Raw genomic sequence first — 24,374 nt, 5'->3', positions numbered from 1 at the left:
GAAGTGGAACGACATTTATTGGATATTTCAAACTTTTTTAACAAATCAAAAACTGAAAAATTGGGCGTGCTAAATTATTCAGCCCCTTTACTTTCAGTGCAGCAAACTCTCTCCAGAAGTTCAGTGAGGATCTCTGAATTATTCAATGTTGACCTAAATGACTAATGATGATAAATACAATCCACCTGTGTGTAATCAAGTCTCCGTATAAATGCACCTGCACTGTGATAGTCTCAGAGGTCCGTTAAAAGTGCAGAGAGCATCATGAAGAACAAGGAACACACCAGGCAGGTCCGAGATACTGTTGTGAAGAAGTTTAAAGCCGGATTTGGATACAAAAAGATTTCCCAAGCTTTAAACATCCCAAGGAGCACTGTGCAAGCGATTATATTGAAATGGAAGGAGTATCAGACCACTGCAAATCTACCAAGACCTGGCCGTCCCTCTAAACTTTCAGCTCATACAAGAAGACTGATCAGAGATGCAGCCAAGAGGCCCATGATCACTCTGGATGAACTGCAGAGATCTACAGCTGAGGTGGGAGACTCTGTCCATAGGACAACAATCAGTCGTATATTGCACAAATCTGGCCTTTATGGAAGAGTGGCAAGAAGAAAGCCATTTCTTAAAGATATCCGTAAAAAGTGTTGTTTAAAGTTTGCCACAAGCCACCTGGGAGACACACCAAACATGTGGAAGAAGGTGCTCTGGTCAGATGAAACCAAAATGTAACTTTTTGGCAACAATGCAAAACATTATGTTTGGTGTAAAAGCAACACAGCTCATCACCCTGAACACACCATGCCCACTGTCAAACATGGTGGTGGCAGCATCATGGTTTGGGCCTGCTTTTCTTCAGCAGGGACAGGGAAGATGGTTAAAATTGATGGGAAGATGGATGGAGCCAAATACAGGACCATTCTGGAAGAAAACCTGATGGAGTCTGCAAAAGACCTGAGACTGGGACGGAGATTTGTCTTCCAACAAGACAATGATCCAAAACATAAAGCAAAATCTACAATGGAATGGTTCAAAAATAAACATATCCAGGTGTTAGAATGGCCAAGTCAAAGTCCAGACCTGAATCCAATCGAGAATCTGTGGAAAGAACTGAAAACTGCTGTTCACAAATGCTCTCCATCCAACCTCACTGAGCTCGAGCTATTTTGCAAGGAGGAATGGGAAAAAATGTCAGTCTCTCGATGTGCAAAACTGATAGAGACATACCCCAAGCGACTTACAGCTGTAATCGCAGCAAAAGGTGGCGCTACAAAGTATTAACTTAAGGGGGCTGAATAATTTTGCAAGCCCAATTTGTCAGTTTTTGATTTTTAAAAAAAGTTTGAAATATCCAATAAATGTCATTCCACTTCATGATTGTGTCCCACTTGTTGTTGATTCTTCACAAAAAAATACAGTTTTATATCTTTATGTTTGAAGCCTGAAATGTGGCAAAAGGTCGCAAAGTTCAAGGGGGCCGAATACTTTTGCAAGGCACTGTATGTCACTCCCTTAGGTTCATTCCCCAGGCGTTATTGTTTCTGTTCCAGTGTCATGTCTGTTCGTGGTTCTTGTTCGTGTGCTCCCTCTCTGGCCTCTAAGTCACCAGGCTGCTCGTTATGGCTCTCACTTGTCACTATTTAAACACTCACTCCCTGAACTTGCTTGCCGACTCTCAGCGCACTCGTTACAAATAGAAAGAAATATGGCATAACCCTCAACAATTGAACAGTGACAAGACCGTACAAATGAGCATACTGTAGGTAGGTATGCAGACAGTATCTACCTACAGCCATGTCTATCAGGCATGCTTAGGCAAATATTCTTTATAGTAAACCAGCTTCATTTTTAGAGATATACAACTGTAAATTGTTACATTATTATTTCTCCTCATTGTTTGCTAGGTAACTTAGCTAGCTAGCTTGCTAGATATACAATACTTGATATTTAAATCTGTTTGGAATCCTTTCTTGCGTCATGCCTATAATTCTGTGAGATTGAAATGCATCCAAGTTCATAATCATAACTGATGTCAACCCTCGTCAATTGTGTTCCATAGCTAGCTAGTGAAATTATTTACAGTTGCTGATGTTATACTTGTTTGCTAACGAGCAGTGGTGTAAAGTACTTAAGTAAAAGTACTACTTAAGTCGTTCTTTGGGGTATCTGTACTTTACTTTACTATTTCTATTTTTTTTAAATGTACTTCTACTCTACTACATTCCAAAATAAACACCGAAAGTACTTTCTACATTTTGAATGCTTAGCAGGACAGAAAAATGGTCAAATTTCTGCACTTATCAAGAGAACATGCCTGGTCATCCCTACTGCCTCTGATCTGGCGGACTCACTAAACACAAATGCTTAGTTTGTAAATGATGTGTCAGTTTTGGAGTGTGTCCCTGGCCATCCGTAAATAAAAAATAAAAAACATCTGCTTTATTTAATATAATGAATTTGAAATGATTTATACTTTAACCTCTAATACTTAAGTACATTTTAGCAATTACATTTAATTTTGATACTTAAGTTGATTATAAAACATATACTTTTAGACTTTTACTCAAGTAGTATTTTACTGGGTGATTTTCACTTGAGTCATTTTTTATGAAGGTGTCTTTAATTTTACTCAAGTATGACAATTTGGTAGTTTTTCCACCACTGGATACAAGGTGTGGTGCATAACAAGTTAGCAGGCTCCAGGCTAGCCAACTCTAGCTAGCCAACTCCAGTCATACGCTAACATTTGCTGGTAAACCTAGCTTTAGGTGGATGGTTGTAAACATTGTAGCTTGCTGTTTAGTAGCTAGCCATATCTACCACTAAAAAGAGAAGAGGTTTTACAATCGAGATACAAAAGATATCTGATTATAAACCTCTTTTCTATTTTCTCTTTGTTTATTTTTATTTTTTCCCCCAAGTCAGTCTTGTACCATCGCTGCAATTCCCATAGTGACTCGGGAGAGGTGAAGGTGTCTGTCTATTTCAGACCTTATGGCATTTTTCAAGGATGAGCATAAGAGCACTAAAAGAGGAGAAGACCACTAAGTCTGGCCATGTGGAGAAGTGTAGCTATAGTGAAGGGAATAGTGAAGTGAAGGGAATCTTACCAGTTTGGTCAGGGCCAGCATGAGGGATAAAGTTTATCCTGTGTCAGTGAATGTAGCTGTTAAGTTTGAGCATCTTAGCAATACAATTTGTTCTATATAGCTGTCAACATTCTATAAGAAAAGAGCCACTTAATCAATTATATAATCATTAACCAGATTACCCCGGATACCAGACTTTGATGAGTGATAACTCAGCTCTTGAATGGTATTATTGATGAGAATTAATCTAAAAATCTATTGACATTCAGAATTGACTTTGTTTTGACATCCAGCCTGTACTGTTTCATGACCAGAGACAAATCTTCAAAGGCACAGTATTTATATTTTTTGAGTGGTACATGCAGTCACACAGTCTTGATTTATAGGATCCTTCCCACTATATGATTGATATGTCAAGTGGTAAAATCCCAAGTTATCAATAAACAAATTCAAAGAAAAAAACTGCACTTGTCCTCATGTGAAAATTACAGTTGATTAAATATTCTACAGCTGTAATGTCATCAACCAAATCCAACTTTATTTATACAGCGCATTTCTTACAACGAATGCATTTCAAGGTGTTCAAAGTCATGCATGGAAAGTCATGTGGCACTTAACATCCTTCCTCTTGGCAGGCCTCTATTGGTGACCAGGGGATTCTCTCTACCACATGGGAATGCCTCCGTGAAGCTCATCAGTGTAGCCATGCAGCCAATTTTGGCAGTTCCCAATATCGGCCGTACGGATGTGGAGTGCAAGTGGAGGAAGCCAACCATGCCCAACCAGGTGCAGTCAGTTAGTGAAGGACCTGCACTAGGCTGAAGACTACAACCCTCTGTTCCGAGAGCCCACAGAGGAGGATCTTCAGTGGCTAAGGAACCGTCTCCGGGGCAGGTTCAGTGGAATATCATGTCTCCTTGTACCTGAGCCACAACAACCTCTACCCTCTCTGTCATCATTGTCTGTACCGGACATAGTTTAAAAAAAACAAGGGCACCTGAGGCATGGAGGCATCCTGGCTGGCATGATGCTGTCGGTGGAGAAGCAGGAGGCTATAGGGCAGATAACAGTTGGACAGAGCACCAACCCCAACTGGCACACCAAGAGGAAAGGGAGGTTGACGGCCAGCAATTATGGAACAGTGGTTAGGGCCAAGCGAGTTACTGCTTCGTTGCTAAAAAGGGTCCTTAGATCAGTCGTTGGATGAGGTGTTGTCTGTAAAGTGGGGCACAGATAATGAAGAGAAGGGCACCAGACCATCCAGTGAGGCATCACGGCAAATGACCACATAGACGGATGTGCAGGAGTCAGGGATTTGGGTCACGGGGTCTTGGATCCCGTAGGCCTCGCAGGATGGTCTGGTGGACAACACAGCAGTGTTGGATTTCAAGTGTCCCTATGGTGCAAGGTACCTTACCATTGACGAGGCAGTAAAGTCGAAGAATTTCTATTTCATGGACGGAGGGTCTTAAAGCCTCTGAAGACCATCCTTACTGGCACCAGGTCTAAGATCAGCTCCACATCACTGGAAGGGACATCTGCTTCTTCGTTGTGTGTACCACCAAAGCTTCCATCACCATCCCCATCTGGCGTGACGACATCTGACAGATTCATATTGCTCCTCTTGTCAGTACCCGTTTTCAGGGAAGACAATGGTCCAAAAATATTCCACATAGTTCATACACACACACACTAGGCTCCCAGAATAGGTTATATTCCATACAAGTTTTGCTCAAAGCATCCAACTAAAGTAATGTAAGTTCAACCACAAAGGCTGGTCTGAGTGCATCTCAGTTTCATTCAGTAGGTCAAAACAATTCACATTGTATTCTATCATGGGCACAGTGGGAATTTATATCTGTGACGATTAAATGATGTCTTTCCCTCAGAGTGAGAGAGTACATCACATCCAGCATACTTGCTGAGGGTGTGGTTGATCATTTCTCTTTCCCGCCGGGAAATGACAGCTACAGACCCGAGTGTTGTCACTGGGTTTCTGGTCCGCACATCTGAAAGACAAAAAAAAAGTTACTTTTACTAGCTAGCTACGTTGATTGCTAAAATGATAACATCTATACTAAAATACCATAACTCACAGACTTGACTATAGTAACGGTAAAATGGACTGGGCTTCGGTCTATCTGCACATTTACTATCCTGCTATGTAGATCGGGATTTCTGCTGGGATGGAGGAGTTATCTGGAATGCTCAACTAGATGATCAGGACAGTCTAGGGTACTACATGCCCGAAGAGGTGAAGTATTGTGATGAGCTATACGACTGCTCTTCTTACTCTACACTAATTCTCAAGAGGAAAGTTCAAATCCTCAGCCGTACGTAAGGTCACTGAGGAGGACCAACAGTGATAGGAGGATCGTCTGAAAGGGACTGGCATGTAGGGATGTAACATAATAATTTTTTAAAAGGCTTTTCAACCATAATTTGCAAATAAATTCATTAAAAATCCTACAATGTGATTTTCAGGATTTTTTCCCCCCTCATTTTGTCTGTCATAGTTGAAGTGTACCTATGATGGAAATTACAGGCCTCTCTCATCTTTTTAAGCGGGAGAACTTGCACAATTGGTGGCTGACTAAATACTTTTTAGCCCCACTGCATTTAATTTAAGTGCCAGACCTACTGTCCTTTCAAATCCACATGTTTCAGTTGAGTAGTTAGGTTCTTGCAGAACCCCCACCAACTAAGGAGGTTTTTCAATTAATCCCACCTCCTGTGGGGTTCTTGGAATAACCTATTGGGGGCAATTTTCAGTGCCAAGAATCCTAAGGTTCTTTGAAGAACTTTGAGGATCTTAGAAGAACCCTTGTTGATCCCCTCATTTTTAGTCTACCCGAAACTCAGCGAGATGGCAGTGAAGACGTTAATCCCCTTTTATTCTACCTACTTATGTGAGACCAGCTTCTTCTCTCTTGCTGCAAAAATATATAAATATCGCAGCAGACTGGCTGTTAAAAACACCTTGAGTGTCCCTCTCCTTTCCCCAAGGTTTGAACTGTTGGTTTCCAGGAGACAGACACACCCGTCTCAATGATTAGGTGAGTCAAAAATCTTGTACTATTCAATGTTTTTTTGTTGGTATATATCGATAGAAGGAAAGATGTATTTGTTTATAAAGATTCAGTTGTTACATTGTTTTTATTGACAGCACAGGTAATACGATTGTGTATTACAACTCAGTTATTTCTGTACGGTCTTGTCATTTATAAACAGACAGCCCCAGAACACAGCCCATAAACAGAGCCCCTGAAGACCGCCCATGAAGAAAGCACAGAGAGCGACGCTGTCCATGACTACAACACAGACAGACACATGCAGGCAAAAATATAGACAGACAAACAAAGAGGAAACCAAGTAAATACATAATTCATTCATTTTTATAAAGAAAAAGCGAGTTTCCATAATGTTTTACCAAAGCGGTCCCCAGAGGAATAAGGCCATGCCTTGCTGGTCCCTGGGCCCAAAAAAGTTTGAAAAAGGGCTGCTCTGACAAGCAAGAAATAAGTGGTGAGGGCAGACAGTTACTTGTGTCAATCACACTCAGGCCCCTCCCAGCAGACATAACCATGCATAGAGCTTTTAAAAGGGAACTGCGCACAACTGTTGCAGGACAGAGGGGGCTCTCTGCAGGGCAGAAAGAACACTTCAATCTGGACTTACCACCAGCCCTGTGCTTTAGATAAATTATTTTATATTTACTTTACAGTATCCACTCAGCAAAAATGACTGCAAGTATCGCTTCTCCTTTCTTCGACTACAACGAAATGAACAAGGTAATGAATGTGTATTGCTTGCTTCTAGCTGAGGGCTAGCTAATTGCTAGCTAGCTATCTTGGTTAGCTTCGCCTAGTTCATTTAACTTTTTTTCCGGGGTTCAGCAAACGTTAGCGAGTGTTCTTTACACGTTTTGGATCGTAAGTGACAAACTGATGACAAAGTATAAAGTGTTAACTGGCCGCTAACAATTCAGTACTTTAATAATTAGCTAGCTTACCAGGCAAAATAAGTTATCGCTGCTTCTGTCACATGTTCTTGAGTAGTTAGCGTCGCGAATGTATCATTTATTTTAAATGTTAGTTTATGGTTATTTATTAACTAAGTGATCGCAAAAATGAATCTTTGAACATGCAATACGTAGCTATCTGAGTTCACATCGCATGGCATGCCAGCTATTTTGGTTGAAAATGAGCAACAGGCGGATTCAACCCTAGCTGCTACTAGTTGTCTTGCAACAATTTACGCGCTTTTGTGTGCAAGCTGTGCTGTCTCGCACGGATAACGTTATGGAAATCTCACACACACAGTACGAATTGTAAACAGTTGTGCCTAAGTACCAAAAATATTGTCTACAAAGGTTACATGTCAGCATTTGACTACTGTGTATCTCTATAGCTAATGGCTTTTGAATTAGATTACCCGAGGTTTACTGGTTATCGTTTTGAATCTATTGTATTATCTAAGATGTCGAACTATGTAAAAGGCATTGGTGCCTATCTCTAGGCAGGGCATACCAGTTTTGCTGATTCTTCTCATCAAAATAAATCACAGCACGTTTTTGGACATATTCAGCATTACCTGATTTGAAGTACAATACCATTGGAAATTCATGATGAAAGGTCATGTTTATATTCTTAATTTAAATTGAAATGCTGTCGCTGCTTCAAAAAACACATTTTGATAAATAGCCCAATGTCAATAGTTTATTTTGTTTTATGTCCAAATCAATAACCAGTATGCAGAAAAGGTGAAACAGAAAGTACTATGTTTATCTACACATGTGAAACCATAGTAATAATATTACATGTCGTCTTTTTTAAAAAACGAGGACCTTATCACTGGTTAGAGGACAACCTGAATGTTGCATTTTTGATAGACGTCACCAAAACAAAAGAAACCCAACACTTGTCAATACTCATATCGATTGTCATGTTTAAAATCAATTAGCTAGTGGGGGGGGGGGGGGGGGGGGAGATGATGAGGTTTCACGTCCTGTTAAAACTAACACAGCTCAAAAAGCCACTCGTAATCTGGAAATAATGTGTACATCACTTGTTGTTAATCACTTCCATCGATATTATGCTGAAATCAATAGAAATCAACGTTTTGGAGTGTAGTGCTGTTTAAATTAACACTTCAATGGCCACACCGAATCATGGAATAACCTATACATGGTTGGTTAGATGAGAACTTTTGGAATGTCTGATGTTGATTGACTTGACATTAGAAGAAGCTAACCACTTAGCAAGATGACTAACTAGCTACAAAATTAGCTAACCAAATGCTGAACTGCAGAGCATTTAGCACATTTTAGGCAGTAACTTAAGTTACGAGATATCTAGCTTGTAACGATTTTGGTTTGAATTCTACACGGTAACTAGATCACCTGGCTGCACAACAGTGAGTGAGTGACTCAAGAGACTGGGGACCTGTTAACTTTATATTGTGACCTGTGAAATGAACAAAATCTTCAATCTCAAGGTATTGCACACGTTGACTACAGGTATTTACTTAAGTAGATACAAATAGATGTGTATGTGTTTCAACAGTATTGAAAAACCATCCCGTGGCTATTTCCAAATACGCCGGTATAACACCTACTAATCTGAGGTAAAAAAGGATGTATAATTCTACTTAATTTAATTGGGTGAAATTGCAAGCTTGTTTAAGGTAGTAAAACAAACTGTCCACATTAGGGGAAATTGGCACAATATAAAATCATTTAATATGTCAAAATAATTCAACATGTCAATTTAAGATGATAGTATGTTTCCTACTCAAACTGTTGCAACAATGACATTGTCACTCATTTAACCATTTAAAGTGTTGGGGGGGATCTCAATCTATCTGGGTGCTTTAGACTAGAGCCCCTATAGCATCTGTGCAGCAGCCTGAGGGTTTGCGGTCTGTACTATCACTGTTGCGCCAACATCCTATGGCCATAATTGTTTGGCAGTGCTTTTTATTTGATTGACAGCTTGTTAGAGTAAACGGATTGCACAATTCTCTTTAACTTGTGACTTTGGAGACCAGTCTTTCTATAGTGCTGTTGAACTAGTAAGTATGTCATTAAGATCCTGGCTCTGCTTTTGTAATGGGTCTGGACTGTAACCTAACACGGCTAGCTCCAAACTTTTTGGGAGAATTGAAGGGGTATTTTATTTTTTCAGTACTGATTGACACTTTTATTAAGTATGACTGTTCTTTTCTTTGCAGAACAATAAGATGTTTAACTACAACAACAATACTTTCGGTGGGCCCCACTCCACATCTGTCCCAGTCTGCACTGGTGCCAACAACCCTCCCTCTTGCCCCCCCACTGGTTCCCTGCTGGACAGGAAGGTAGTGGGGGCCCCCTCTGCAGGGGGCAGTGGGCTGTTCCAGCGCCGCCACTCTGTCACCCTCCCCAACACCAAATTCAACCAGAATCAGTTCATCAACAGTCTCAAGGCTGACCCCTCCTCGCTCCTGATTGGTGGTGGCAGTAACAACAAGGAGAACCGCTTTCGGGACCGCTCCTTCTCCGAGACAGGGGATCGCCTCAAGCCGGGCAGCCAGCTTCAGTGCCTTGGCGGCGGGCAGGGCCAGCAGCAGCAGCAGGTCAACTCCAGCCGCTACAAGACGGAGCTGTGCCGGCCCTTTGAGGAGAACGGCACTTGCAAGTACGGCGACAAGTGCCAGTTTGCCCACGGCATGCACGAGCTGCGTAGCCTGAGCCGCCACCCAAAGTACAAGACGGAGCTGTGCCGCACCTTCCACACCATCGGCTTCTGCCCCTACGGCCCGCGCTGCCACTTCATCCACAACGCAGAGGAACGCCGCGGCCCGCCGCCACCGTTCTCCACTTTCAACAAGATGGAGCGCCCCCGCCTCCAGCACAGCTTCAGCTTCGCCGGTTTCCCCAGCCAGGGCGGTCTACAAGACAGCCCCACCTCGGTCACCCCGCCACCCATTTTCTCCACAGAGGACCTGGGCGAGTGGCCCAGCAACCCCTTCACCTACTCCAGCCAGGAGTTGGTCAATCTGTTTGGCCCGAGCCTAGTAGGGGGGCCCCCTGTCTTGGAGCCCAACCTGCTGGCCCCGGCGCCGCACTCCCCCAATACCCCCTGCTTCTTCCGGCCCATGTCGGAGTGTCCCCCCAGCCCCCCGGACTCTCTCTCCGACCAGGAGGGCTACCAGAGCAGCCTGGGCAGTCAGAGCGGTTCCGAATCCCCCAGCCTGGATGCCTCGCGCCGCCTGCCCATCTTCAGCAGGCTCTCCATCTCTGATGATTAGAGAGCCTACACCCCCGGTGCCTGGGATGGATGCATGGAGTGAGAAAGTGAGTGCCTGTCTCCCCACGGTCCTGTCCCCCTCGTCTCCTGGCCTTGTTTACAACCCAGAAGTGGACATGATTCTGTGTAGTCCAATCAGAAAACTCAGCTACCCCCCCCCCCCCACCCACCCCATCTCAGATGCCTCCAATTAGCCAATCGAGGTGTTTTTGTTTTACCCAAACAATCATTCAGCCAAGTGGTCACTCAAGAATCGTGAGTAGCAAGTTGGCCCTGGGTGAAGTGCTACAATAACGGTGAACAGTAGAAATCAGAGGGGATGGATAAGGTCTGTGGGAAGTTTCAGTATGTCCCAAGGCAGGATTTCCCTGTCGTTTTGTGTGTAGCGGTGCTGCATATCTTCACTTTGCCATTGCTGCCTGTGCCACAGCTATCTTCAAACATCCCATACTTTTACATCTCAAGAGGACTTGTGACAAATTTGTGCTCCATTTTTTAAAAAGGGTCACATTTCTCTTCAAGTTAAACCATAAAAAAAAATGATTGGACGACCAGATTAAATGAAGTGCCTTGGTGTTGTCCGATCAATGTGCGGGACTACAATTGTTACTTTTTCCACGTCCTAATGATTGCAAAAAATATTTTTCAGCTTTTTTTTTTTTTTTATATAAAAAAAAGTATATTATTATGAGGACTAGACAAACACAGGTGTTTAAAAAAAAAAACATTTTTTTAGAATCAGGGCTGGAAGAGTTTTTCATTTTCTTTTGGCGCTACTAAGAATCCTTAGTAAATGTCTACTGGTCTGTTTGGTTTCTTTAGTTGTGTGGAAGGAGTAGGACTGTTCATCAATGTAAACTGGTCGTTAAACATTCATATGTAAGCTTGGCCTGTCCCCCCCCTTCTCCTAGCCCCCACTCGGCTCAATAGCTGACTGAGATGACACCTCAGTCACCGCTGTCAAATCACATGAGCGCCATGCTCTCCCATCGATTCCACCTTGTTCAACTATATTGTTTTGTAAAACCTTCAAACGGAAGGTTTGCTTGTCACTGCTTATTTAACTTATCAAAATGTATTTATTGCTGATCTTAAAGCATTTTTTTTTATTTTGTATTTATCTGGATAATGAAACGATAGAATATATTTTCTTTTATGTTAAATTATGATCTTCCGTATTAATCGTAAGATTGTGAAGACTTTTTTTTTTTCTTTTTTTTTACAGGTAATATATTATACTGCAATGACATTTTTTGTTTTGTAACTACACTTTGATTTATTTTGAAAGTGAATCTTAATTTAAATACAAAAATGCAAATGTTTTTGCGTTTATATTTATTGTTTTTCCTCTTCCCTGATATTGGATTGTGGTTTTCAGGTTCTCTATTTTGATGTCTTAATTTCTCTTCCAGTTGTGGTCTGCAGCAGCCCTCGAAGGCCCTCTAGAATGTAGACGAAGTTGAGTAACAGTCCTCTTCCTGTTAATTCACTGTCCCTTTGACTGGGAAAAAAATATACATTTTAGTATTTAAGAAGTCACTTAGCCTATATAACCAGCAGTTATGCTGTAAACGACAAATAGAAAGCTCTTATTTTAATTAGTTATGGACGCTCACCTATTCCGCAATACCATGCATACATTTACTAGCACTTTTAGTTGATGTGTTGTTGGACCACTCGTTCCCATAAGTGCCTATCGAATACATTCCAGGTATCCCCAAGTGTTGTGCCTTTATCGCATGTTTTATAACACAGCAGATTTAAGCCCGAACTTGTAGTTAAGTATAAAGGTTAACAGGATTGACACATGACATGAAAAGCAACAGTTGAATGTATTCTTTATAGCAGCTGTTGCTGTTCACTACAGTAGTTTATTTGTTCTCATGTATTTTTTTTTTTTAATGACAGATTGCAGTTTAAACTTAACTAATAAAACCCATATTTCTATTGAACATCTGTCTTCCTGATTGACAAGGCTGAGGTTGGCTACATTTTTGTTGTATTATCACTGTTTATGTAATGACATATACAGCAACCATCACATGATTAGGGTGAGAGAATATTTATCAGTGGAGAAAGCAGCCCATGTACTAGAAGCTGGCTCTGTTTGGGCTGGGCATTGAAGGGGAACCATAGAGTTCATATGGGTGAAGCGGTGCTATTGAAATCTTGAGCAAACAGCCCTGCTTGTTATCCTACCACATCTTTGACTTATCTTGCTACAGTCTCTACACCAGCAAACTGGGGAACTTTGTTTGAAAGTTCCCATTGAAAAGCTACACACACACACACACACACACACAAATAGTCAGACCAAAAAATTACTTAAACAGTTTTCCAGGAAAACATTTCCAAGACAGGAAATCCAACTTCTGTGCTTTCTCTCTCTCTGAAACTATTGTTGAGGGTTGGTGTGCTGCTCTACTGTGATTTAAAGAAACTGAGGAACAGCAGCCACAACTTTCAGTGTTGCTACTTCTCGTCTTGAGGCCCTAGATCAGCCTTTCACCATGGTTACTGTAAGGTAGGAGACTTTAGCTTTTACAGTGTTGACTCTCCCATGTGTTTTGGACAAGATTTCTCCCAGTCCCTCAGTTAGGCCTGTTACAGCTGATGAATTGCAGGTTCAGTTCATTTGTTATTCCACACTAGGCAGAGCCAGGGCTGGTTCCCCTGAGGCCTGGACTTATCTCCAATTTCCTCACAGAGACAAGTTAGGAACCCGGCTGCTCCATTAGTCTAAGTCAATTCAAACTTAAAGCAAAACAGTGGGGCTGCATGGAATGGTACTCAGGTTTTCATTGTAGTATGCTAAGCAAAAACATCTCTTGTTTCACTTCTTACCTCATGCGCCTGCTACGACCTTGTTGGTTTAGTACTCTCTCGGCTGCCTTAACCCTTTTGAATGTAGCCTAGAAACCAAACCACTACCTGCTAATGACTGAAACACCCAAGGTGTGACACTTTTTACTAGAGAGAAGTGTACTTGTTTCAACAAGTGGGTAGGTGTTGCCTGGGGTACAAGGAGTAAAATACTCAAGTGCTGCGAATCCTTAGCACATCAGTGATTTCTGATTCCTTTGAACAGACTTCTGCAGGAGGATCACTGTGCCTTTAATGGTCCAGTGCAGTCAAAATGTTCCTGTGTATGTATATATATATATATATATATATATATATATACATTCAACCAATATAAACGCATGTAAAGTGTTGGTCCCATGTGTCATGCGCTGAAATAAGACTCCAGAAATGTTCAAATTGTTTACATCCCTGTTAGTGAGCATTTCTCCTTTGCCAAGATAATCCATCCACGTGTCAGGTGTGGCATATCAAGGAGCTGATTGAACAGCATGATCATTACACAGGTTCACCTTCTGCAGGGGGACAAAAGGCAACTTGATAATGTGCAGTTTTGTCACAACACAATGCCACAGATCAAATCAAAGTTTATTTGTTACGTGCGCCAAATACAACGGGTAATGCTTACTTACAGGCTCGAACCAATAGTGTGAAAATAAAAGGTATGGGTAAGTAAAGAAGAAAAAAAAAAAACATTTGAAAATAAGAGTAGCAAGGCTATATACAGACACCTGTTAGTCAGGCTTATTGAGGTAGTATGTACATGTAGGTATGGTTAAAGTGACTATGCAAATATGTGGAACAGAGAGTAGCAGTAGTGTAAACGGAGAGGTTAGTGGGTGGTGGGACACAGTGCAGATAGCCCAGTTAGCCAATGTGCGGGAGCACTGGTTGGTCGGGCCAATTGAGGTAGTATGTACATAAATGTATGGTTAAAGTGACTATGCATATAAGATAAACAGAGAGTAGCAGCAGCTTAAAAGAGGGGTTGGGGAGGCACACAATGTAAATAGTCTGGGTAACCATTGGTTACCTGTTCAGAAGTCTTATGGCTTGGGGGTAAAAACTGTTGCGAAGCCTTTTTGTCCTAGCCTTGGCACTCCGGTCCCGCTTGCCATGCGGTAGTAGAGAGAACAGTCTATGGCTGGGGTCTTTGACAATTTTTAGGGGCTTCCTCTGACACCGCCTGGTGTAGAGATCCTGGATGGCAGGCAGCTTTGGCCCAGTGATGTATTGGGCTGTACGCACTACCCTCTGAACTGCCTTGCCGTCAGAGGCCGAGCAATTGCCGTACCAGGCAGCTGTAGAACCTTTTGAGGATCTCAGGACCCATGCCAAATCTTTTTAGTTTCCTGAGGGGGAATAGGCTTGGTGTGTCCTCTACACCTGCATTGCTTGCTGTTTGGGGTTTTAGGCTGGGTTTCTGTACAGCACTGAGACATCAGCTGATGTACGAAGGGCTATATAAATACATTTGATTTGATTTTGGACCATTCTACTTTGTTGTTGATGTGGACACCAAGGAATTTGAAGCTCTCAACCTGCTCCACTACAGCCCCGTCGATGAGATTGGGGACGTGCTCGTGGCTCCTTTTCTTGTAGTCCACAATCATCTCAGTCTTGGTTATGTTGACGGATAGGTTGTTATTCTGGCACCACCCGTTCAGGTCTCTGACCACCTCGCTATAGGCTGTCTCGTCATTGTCGGTGATCAGGCCTACCACTGTTGTGTCGTCTGCAAACTTAATGATGGTGTTGGACTCGTGCCTGGCCATGCAGTCATGGGTGAACAGGGAGTACAGGAGGGGACTGAGCATGCACCCCTGGGGAGCTCCAGTGTTGAGGTTTAGTGTGGCAGATGTGTTGCTACCAACCCTCCCCACCTGGGGGTGACCCGTCAGGAAGTCCAGGATCCAGTTGCAGAGGGAGGTGTTTAGTCCCAGGTTCCTTAGCTTAGTGATGAGCTTTGAGGGTACTATGGTGTTGAACGCTGAGCTGTAGTCAATGAATAGCATTCTCACACAGGTGTTCCTTTTGTCCAGGTGGGAAAGGGCAGTGTGGAGTGCAATAGAGATTGCATCATCTGTGGATCTGTTTGGGCGGTATGCAAATTGGAGTGGGTCTAGGGTTTCTGGGATAATGGTGTTGATGTGAGCCATTACTAGCCTTTCGAAGCACTTCATGGCTACAGACCTGAGTGCTACGGGTCTGTAGTCATTTAGGCAGATTGCCTTTGTGTTCTTGGGCACAGGGACTATGGTGTACTGCTTGAAGCATGTTGGTATTACAGACTCAATCAGGGACATGTTGAAAATGTCAGTGAAGACACCTGCCAGTTGGTCAGCACATGCCTGGAGCACACGTCCTGGTAATCCGTCGGCCCCGCAGCCTTGTGTATGTTGACCTGTTTAAAGGTCTTATTCACGTCGACTACGGAGAGCATGATCACACAGTCGTCCGGAACAGCTGATGCTCTCATGCATGCCTCAGTGTTGCTTGCCTCGAAGCAAGCATATAAGTGATTTAGCTCATCTGGTAGGCTCGTGTCACTGGGCAGCTCGCGGCTGTGCTTGTAGTCTGTAATAGTTTGCAAGCCCTGCCACATCCGGAGCCGGTGTAGTATGATTCAATCTTAGCCCTGTATTGACACTTTGCCTGTTTGATGGTTCATTGCAGGGCATAGCGGGACTTCTTGTAAGCTTCCGGGTTAGAGTCCCGCACCTTGAAAGCGGCAGCTCTACCCTTTAGCTCAGTACGAATGTTGCCTGTAATCCATGGCTTCTGGTTGGGGTATGTACGTACAGTCACTGTGGGGACGACGTCCTCAATGCACTTATTGATTAAGCCAGTGACTGATGTGGTGTATTCCTCAATGTCATCAGAAGAATCCCGGAACATGTTCCAGTCTGTGATAGCAAAACGGTCCTGTAGTTTAGCATCTGCTTCATCTGACCATTTCTTTATAGACTGAGTCACTGGTGCTTCCTGCTTTAAGAGTTGTGAGTTGTGGTCGGATTTACCAAATGGAGGGCGAGGGAGAGCTTTGTACGCGTCTCTGTGCGTGGAGTACAGGTGATCTATAATTTTTATCCCTCTGGTTGCACATTTAACATGTTGATAGAGATTTGGTAGAACTGATTTAAGTTCCCCTGCATTAAAGTCTCCGGCCACTAGGAGCACCGTCTCTGGGTGAGTGGTTTCCGGTTTGCTTATTTCCTTATACAGCTGACTGAGTGTGGTCTTAGTGCCCGCTTCTGATTTTGGTGGTAAATAAACAGCCACAAAAAGTATAGCTGAGAACTCTCTAGGCAAGTAGTGTGGCCTGCAATTTATCACAATATACTCTACTTCAGGTGAGCAAAACCTAGAGACTTCCTTAGATTTCGTGCACCAGCTGTTGTTTACAAATATGCACAGACCGCCCCCCCCTCATCTTACCGGAGTGTGCTGTTCTATCTTGCCGGTGCAGTGTGTATCCCGCTAGCTGAATATTTAGTTCGTCATTCAGCCACAACTCCTTGAAACATAGGATATTACAGTTTTTGATGTCCCATTGGTAGGATATTCGTGATCGTACCTCGTCTAGTTTATTGTCCAATGATTGCATGTTGGCGAGGATTATTGACGGTAATGGGAGCTTTCCTACTCGCCTTCTGTGGGTCCGGACGAGGCATCTGGCTCTACTTCCTCTGCATCGCTTCCTTATGTAAATAATTGGGATGTCTGCCCTGCGGGGTGTTTGGAGAATATCGTGTGAGTCCTGCTTGTTGTTGTTGTTGAAAAAATCTTTGTCTAATCCGAGGTGAGTGATCGCTGTCCTGATATCCAGAAGCTCTTTTCTTCCGTAAGATATGGTTGCGGAAACATTATGTACAAAATTATTTACAAATATCGCAAAAAAAACAACACATAATAGCACAATTGGTTAGGAGACCGTAAAACGGCGGCCATCTCCTCCGGCGCCATTTTTCACAAATTTTGAGGGAGTGTGCAATAGGCATGCTGACTGCAGAAATGTCAACCAGAGCTGTTGACAGAATTGAATGTTAATTCCTCTACTATAAGCCATTTTAGAGATTTTGGCAATGAGTCCAACTGACATCACAGCCACAGACTGCGTGTAACCACAAGCTCAGGATCTCCATATCTGGCTTTTTCACCTGCGGGTCGTCTTTTTCACCCGTTGCTGGCAGATGTATAAAATCAAGCACAGAGCCATGCAATCTCCATAGACAAACATTGGCAGTAGAATGGCCTTACTGAAGAGCTCAATGACTTTCAATGTGGCACCGGATGCCACCTTTCCAACAAAGTCAGTTAACATTTCTGCCACGCTGGAGCTGCTCCGGTCAACTGTAAGTGCTGTTATTGTTAAGTGGAAACGTCTAGGAGCAACAATGGCTCAGCCATGAAGTGGGAGGCCACACAACCTCACAGAACGGGACCGCCGAGTGCTGAAGCACATAGCGTGTAAAAATATTCTGTCACTCACTATCGCATTCCAAACTGCCTCTGGAAGAAATGTCAGCACAATAACTGTTTGTCGGGAGCTTCATGAAATGGGTTTCCATGGACGAGTAGCCGCACCCAAGCCTAAGATCAGCATGCACAATGCCATGCGTCAGCTGGAGTGGTGAAGCTCGCTGCCATTGGACCCCGGAGCAGTGGAAACGCGTTCTCTGGAGTGATGACTCACGCTTCACCATCTGGCAGTCTGACGGACGAATCTATGTTTGGCAGAGGCCAGGAGAATGCTACCTGTCTCAATGGTGGAGGAGGAATAATGGTCAGGGACTGTTTTCCATGGTTTGGGCTAGGCACATTAGTTCCAGTAACGGGAAATCGCAACGTTACAGCATACAATGACATTCTTTCCTGTTTCAGCATTGCAATGCCCCCGTGCACAAAGCAAGGTCCTTTCAGAAATGGATTGTCGGATCGGTGTGGAAGAACTTGACTGGCCTGCACAGAGCCCTGACCTCATCGCCCAATATCAGTGCCCGACCTCACTAATGCTCGTGGCTGTATGGAAGCAAGTCCCTGCAGCAATGTTCCAACATCTAGTGGAAAGCATTCCCAGTGGAGGCTGTTATAGCAGCAAAGCCCCCCTTTGCTGCTGGACCAACTCCATATTAATGCTCATGATTTTGGAATGAGATGTTTGACGAGCAGGTGTCCACATACTTTTCATTTTGTGTATTTCCACACTATGTGGTTTGAATAATACTGTGAAATTATGGAAATTATGATAATGCCCTTTTAGTGTAGGTCGCCTGACATTTCAGCCTATTTTGGTGGGATGGAGTTTTGGCCTGCCTGGCAGTTAATTAGTTCATAGACCAATAAGGAATAGTTCCAAATCTCTCTGCCAGTAGCCTATACGGAGTAGTCAGAAAACACTAATATACAGTTTTGAGGGATACAGTATTTTCAACCTAACTTCCATTTCCCCTGAAAAACGGAAGTGAGAACTCCGTTAAGGCGTCTTTCAACGCCTGCTACGCTAGGTTACTATGCCAATAACAGCTAGTTTTCAGTTTACCCCTTCCAACTCAGACCACGGCCAGACTGTCCTAGCAAAATTCTTCCATGAGAAATAGCTCTTTGCTAAGAAGCTATTTGTTTAACTTTTGACCATTTTAATTGAAAACAATCACAGTAAGCTACTTAATTGTTACCCAGAAATGTTTTGATACTGGCTGCATTGGGCCTTTAAGACGTGCAGCTGGGGGGATAAAGAGGAGACCAGATCAGTACTGTAGTTGATGCTATAGACTTCGTAATGCTTCTAGCAACTGTATTTTCCCATGTTTTTGAAACAGAGAACAAACGGAGCGAGAGACAGAGAGCTCCATACCGAATGAGTTCTCCCTATGAGACAGAGAGCTCCATACCTACTGGGTTCTCCCTATGAGACAGAGAGCTCCATACCTAATGGGTTCTCCCTATGAGACAGAGAGCTCCATACCTAATGGGTTCTCCCTATGAGACAGAGAGCTCCATACCTAATGGGTTCTCCCTATGAGACAGAGAGCTCCATACCTAATGGGTTCTCCCTATGAGACGGAGAGCTCCATACCTAATGGGTTCTCCCTATGAGACAGAGAGCTCCATACCTACTGGGTTCTCCCTATGAGACAGAGAGCTCCATACCTACTGGGTTCTCCCTATGAGACAGAGAGCTCCATACCTAATGGGTTCTCCCTATGAGACAGAGAGCTCCATACCTAATGGGTTCTCCCTATGAGACAGAGAGCTCCATACCTACTGGGTTCTCCCTATGAGACAGAGAGCTCCATACCTACTGGGTTCTCCCTATGAGACAGAGAGCTCCATACCTAATGGGTTCTCCCTATGAGACAGAGAGCTCCATACCTAATGGGTTCTCCCTATGAGACAGAGAGCTCCATACCTAATGGGTTCTCCCTATGAGACAGAGAGCTCCATACCTAATGGGTTCTCCCTATGAGACAGAGAGCTCCATACCTACTGGGTTCTCCCTATGAGACAGAGAGCTCCATACCTAATGGGTTCTCCCTATGAGACAGAGAGCTCCATACCTACTGGGTTTTCCATATGAGACAGAGAGCTCCATACCTAATGGGTTCTCCCTATGAGACAGAGAGCTCCATACCTACTGGGTTCTCCCTATGAGACGGAGAGCTCCATACCTAATGGGTTCTCCCTATCAGACTGAAGCATTTGGCTCTGCATACATAAATAGAACCGAGGAAGGCCCAGATTTAAAAAGATGAGATGAGCGCACACATGGGGTAAATTAGGGGGAAGGGGTGTGAGAAGTTGAGCTCTATTCGCGGGGAGTGAAGGGGACTTGGGAACATCAACTTAAAGTAACACATGAGTAGGCCTATTTGACTGACCGATTCACCAACAGGCCTATTTGAATGACTGACAACAGTATTTGAGTAAGTTGAGTTTGCCAAAGTAAAGGCATGGATGGAGTTGATCATTGACAAAAGTGAGGGAAATGTTTTTTAATTGCAGGGAGTCGTTTTACTTGACAGCAGCCCTAAAGATCCTGATTATAGCACCAATACTAAAAGGGGGAGCCTGACTCAGATATAACCCTTTTGTAAAGGTGTATTACACAAGCAGAGATAATAACAAACTAGAAAACTTAAACAAAAGCACAGTGAATATTAGAGCAGTGGGGCCATGCAATCTCTATCTCCCGTCCAGGCTGTATCACATCCTGCCGTGATTGGGTATCCCATAGGGCAGCGCACGATTGTCCGGGTTTGGCCATCATTGTGAATAAGAATTTATTCTTAACTGACTTGCCTAGTTAAATAAAGGTTCAATTTAAAAAATGAAATGTTCCATTGTCATTACCTTTCTCATTGGTTAGGAGACGGCTGTAGCGACAGGGATGAGCTGATAGGGACAGACGGAAGGTGTTTTGCGTACTTCGCTCCCAGCCCCGTGACCCTGCTACAATTCCTCAGCCATTATATGACTTTTTTCCAAGACTCCAATGCTGTGCTGGCTAAGTCAACCTGCAGGAGCGGAGCCCGAGTCCAGTCACGTGGTTCTCCACCTCCCACAGGCCGTGTCATAAGTAACTCCTCGCTCCTGACTGGCTGCGAGTCAAGCCTACGGCGACAGCGTTGGGTTGGGTTGGGTTGGGTTGGGGGGGGGGGGTTGGCACCGACTAGGGTCGTTTCTCGTTACAGACGAAGGCAGGGTAGTGTGAGATACTGCTGCGGGGTCTTTCTAACCATGATCAGGGTGTGTGAAGGAAAAAACAAAGGCTGACACCCCCGGTGAAGGAGTGCTGTCTGTCCCTGAGGCTGTGCTGGGGCCCTGTGACTGAACACTCTTAGCCAAGACTGAACAGCACTACTTTCTCCAACAAACAGCTACAGACTGGCATACCTGTCAGCACTCATCATAAAGACTAGCTGTGTGTATGTGCGTGCGATACCTCACTGCTGTTCTTGTCTTTTCCATTAGAAGTGAAATAGCGTTGTGTTTGAACTTGACATAACGAACTTGACCAAACACAGAACATAAAACAGCGTGAGGACTACTAAGGGGAAAAATAAGGGAAACTCCCATTGCTCTTTGATTGGCGTGAAAAGAATGGCTCGAACCAACCGCATATGACTAAAAAGACAAACATACTGCCTTTTGATACTCATACGAATACTTTATTACGGTTCCTCCTCTCTTTGGCAGTGAGCTATAACACACACACACACACACACACACACAAGAAAAAGCATGTGACTACTGTATGATGTATGTAAAAGAACACACACACACAGAGGGAAAAACAACAGAAAAAGGAGGAACTATCCAAAATAACACCATTGTTCAGCTAATCAGCCAAACTTCCCCTTAAAGCACTGGAGGAGCCATGGGAACAGAAGTCATGGGAACGGGAGGCATGGTAACGGCCTATCAAGTCCCATTCGAGTCAGCAGAAGATTGATGGGTTTTCCTCGAGCTAAAAGCCACTTAAAGGGTGTCAATTAGTAGCCGACTGAGAGGCACTTTTCAGTCTCCCGGTAAACTCTAACAGCAGTGGCTGTGTGTGCATGTGCGAAACCTGTCCAGCCTGCTCTCTCCTCTCGCCTAGTGCCCCAGGGGCTTGTAACCTGCTGAGCCACACAGCAGAGCACTGTTTAACCACAGACGGCCACAGCTATACACAATGAGCCATTACACAGCAGCCACAGCACACAGAGCGTCAGAACTTACATACCACCACTCTGCAGGGCAGGGAGAAACATCCGTATATACATTCAGGCCTGGCGGTGAACACTGAAAGGTCCAGAGTCCCAGATGAGTTAGTGCAATATGTTCTGTACTGTGGGATGATGATGGTACAGTTGAAGTCGGAAGTTTACATACACTTTAGCAAAATACATTTAAACTCAGTTTTCCCACAATTCCTGACATTTAATCCTAGCAAAAAGTCCCTGTCTTAGGTAAGTTAGGATCCCCACCTTATTTTAAGAATGTGAAATGTCAGAATAATAGTAGAGAATTATTTATTTCTGCTTACATTTCTTTCATCACATTCCCAGTGGGTCAGAAGTTTACATACACTCAATTAGTATTAGGTAGCATTGCCTTTAAATTGTTTAACTTGGGTCAAACGTTTCAGGTAGCCTTCCACAATCTTCCCACAATAAGTTGGGTGAATTTTGGCCCATTCCCTCTGACAGAGCTGGTGTATCTGAATCAGGTTTGTAGGCCTTGCTCGCACACGCTTTTTCAGTTCTGTCCACAAATTTTCTATAGGATTGAGGTCAGGGCTTTGTGATGGCCTCCTCAAAACCTTGACTTTGTTGTCCTTAAGCCATTTTGACACAACTTTGGAAGTATGCTTGGGGTCATTGTCCATTTGGAAGACCCATTTGCGACCAAGCTTTAACTTCCTGACTGATGTCTTGAGATGTTGCTTGAATATATGCACATAATTTTACTTCCTCATGATGCCATCTATTTTGAGAAGTGCACCAGTCCCTCCCGCAGCAAAGCACCCCCACAACATGATGCTGCCACCTGCGTGCTTCACAGTTGGGATGGTGTTCTTCGGCTAGCAAGCCTTCACCTTTTCCCTCCAAACACAATGATGGTCATTATGGCCAAACAGTTCCATTTTTGTTTCATCAGACCAGAGGACATTTCTCCAAAAAGTACGATCTTTGTCCCCATGTGCAGTTGCAAACCGTAGTCTGGCTTTTTATGGCAGATTTTGGAGCAGTGGCTTCTTCCTTGCTGAGCGGCCTTTCAGGTTATGTCGAGACTCGTTTTACTGTGGACTTTTGTTCCGGTTTCCTCCAGCATCTTCACAAGGTCCTTTGCTGTTGTTCTGGGATTGATTAGCATTTTTCGCACCAAAGCACGTTTATCACTAGGAGACAGAACACGTCTCCTTCTTGAGCGGTATGACGGCTACGTGGTCCCATGGTGTTTATACTTGCGTACTATTGTTTGTACAGATGAACGTGGTACCTTCAGGCGTTTGGAAATTGCTCCCAAGGATGAACCAGACTTGTGGAGGTGTACAATTTTTGGCTGATTTCTTTTGATTTTCCCATGATGTCAAACAAAGAGGCACTGAGTTTGAAGGTAAGCCTTGCAATCCATCCACAGGTACACCTCTAATTGACTCAAATGATGTCAATTAGCCTATCAGAAACTTCTAAAGCCATGACATACTTTTCTGGAATTTTCCAAGCTGTTTAAAGGCAGTCAATTTAATGTATGTGAACTTCTGATCCACTGGAATTGTGATACAGTGAATTATAAGTGAAATAATACGACTGTAAACAATTGTTGTAAAAATGTCGTGTCATGCCGACTTGCCAAAACCATAGTTCGTTAACAAGAAATTTGTGAAGTGGTTGAAAAACGAGTTTTAATGACTCCAACCTTAGTGTATGTAAACTTCCGACTTCAACTGTATATACTGAATGTACAAAACATTAGAAAGACCGTCCTAATGTTGAGTTGCACTCCCTTTTGCCCTAAGAGCAGCCTCAATTTGTCAGGGCATTGACTCTACAAGATGTCGAAAGCGTTCCACAGGGATGCTGTCCCATGTTGGCTGGATGTCCTTTGGGTGGTAGACCATTCTTGATACACACAGGAAACTGTTGAGCATGAAAAACCCAGCAGCGTTGCAGTTCTTGACACACTCAAACCGGTGCGCCTGGCACCTACTACCATACCCTGTTCAAAGGCACTTAAATATTTGGTCTTGCCCATTCAACCTCTGAATGGCACACATATGCAAAGTAGCAGCAGCGTAACGGGGAGGGGGGCAATGCAAAGTCTGCTTAGCCATTTTATTAGATGTTCAGAAGTCTAATGGCTTGGGGGTAGAAGTTGTTTAGAAGCCTCTTGGATGTAGACTTGGCGCTCCAGTACCGCTTGCCGTGCGGTAGCAGAGAGAACAGTCTATGACAGGGGTGGCTGGAGTCTTTGACAATTTGTTGGGCCTTCCTTTGACACTGCCTGGTATCGAGGTCCTGGATGGCAGGAAGCTTGGCCCCGGTGAAGTACTGGGCCATACGCACTAACCTCTGTATTAGGTTGCAGTCGGAGGCCGATTAGTTGCCATACCAGGCAGTGATGCAACCCATCAGGATTCTCGATG

General features: G+C 43.7%; 2 protein-coding genes across 11 annotated transcripts in view; one reads left to right on the top strand and one right to left on the bottom strand.

Annotated features, from left to right (window-relative positions):
• The window catches only part of rad51b (RAD51 paralog B), an 85,975-nt gene that overhangs the window by 1,298 nt on the left and 60,303 nt on the right, over positions 1-24,374 (bottom strand). For 8 of the 10 annotated variants that reach the window (XM_090243182.1, XM_036985280.2, XM_036985279.2 and 5 more), the window contains one exon: positions 5,008-5,098. In XM_090243182.1, coding sequence (XP_090099308.1) covers positions 5,008-5,098 — 91 coding nt within the window. Of the gene's footprint in view, positions 1-3,605; positions 5,099-24,374 lie in introns of those variants that run through there. The other 2 variants (XR_016497739.1, XR_016497742.1) reach the window with 1 other exon arrangement.
• Positions 6,570-12,330, top strand: zfp36l1b (ZFP36 like 1 zinc finger CCCH-type b). The gene is made up of 2 exons (XM_036985285.2): positions 6,570-6,880; positions 9,321-12,330. Exons 1-2 carry the CDS (start codon positions 6,830-6,832, stop codon positions 10,377-10,379), a joined length of 1,110 nt encoding a protein of 369 aa, XP_036841180.1. The 5' UTR covers positions 6,570-6,829; the 3' UTR covers positions 10,380-12,330.

This window comes from Oncorhynchus mykiss, chromosome 8 (assembly GCF_057628025.1).
Source record: "Oncorhynchus mykiss isolate SJ-2025 chromosome 8, ASM5762802v1, whole genome shotgun sequence".
Classification (NCBI taxonomy): domain Eukaryota; kingdom Metazoa; phylum Chordata; class Actinopteri; order Salmoniformes; family Salmonidae; genus Oncorhynchus; species Oncorhynchus mykiss.
Note: the sequence above shows the minus strand (reverse complement) of the source record. Positions and strands in the feature narration are given on the sequence as shown.

Coding starts and splice junctions, on each gene's coding strand:
- zfp36l1b (XM_036985285.2), top strand. CDS start 6,830: ATGACTGCAAGTATCGCTTCTCCTTTCTTCGACTACAACGAAATGAAC. Junction 6,881..9,320: donor ACTACAACGAAATGAACAAG/GTAATGAATGTG, acceptor TTTTCTTTGCAG/AACAATAAGATGTTTAACTA.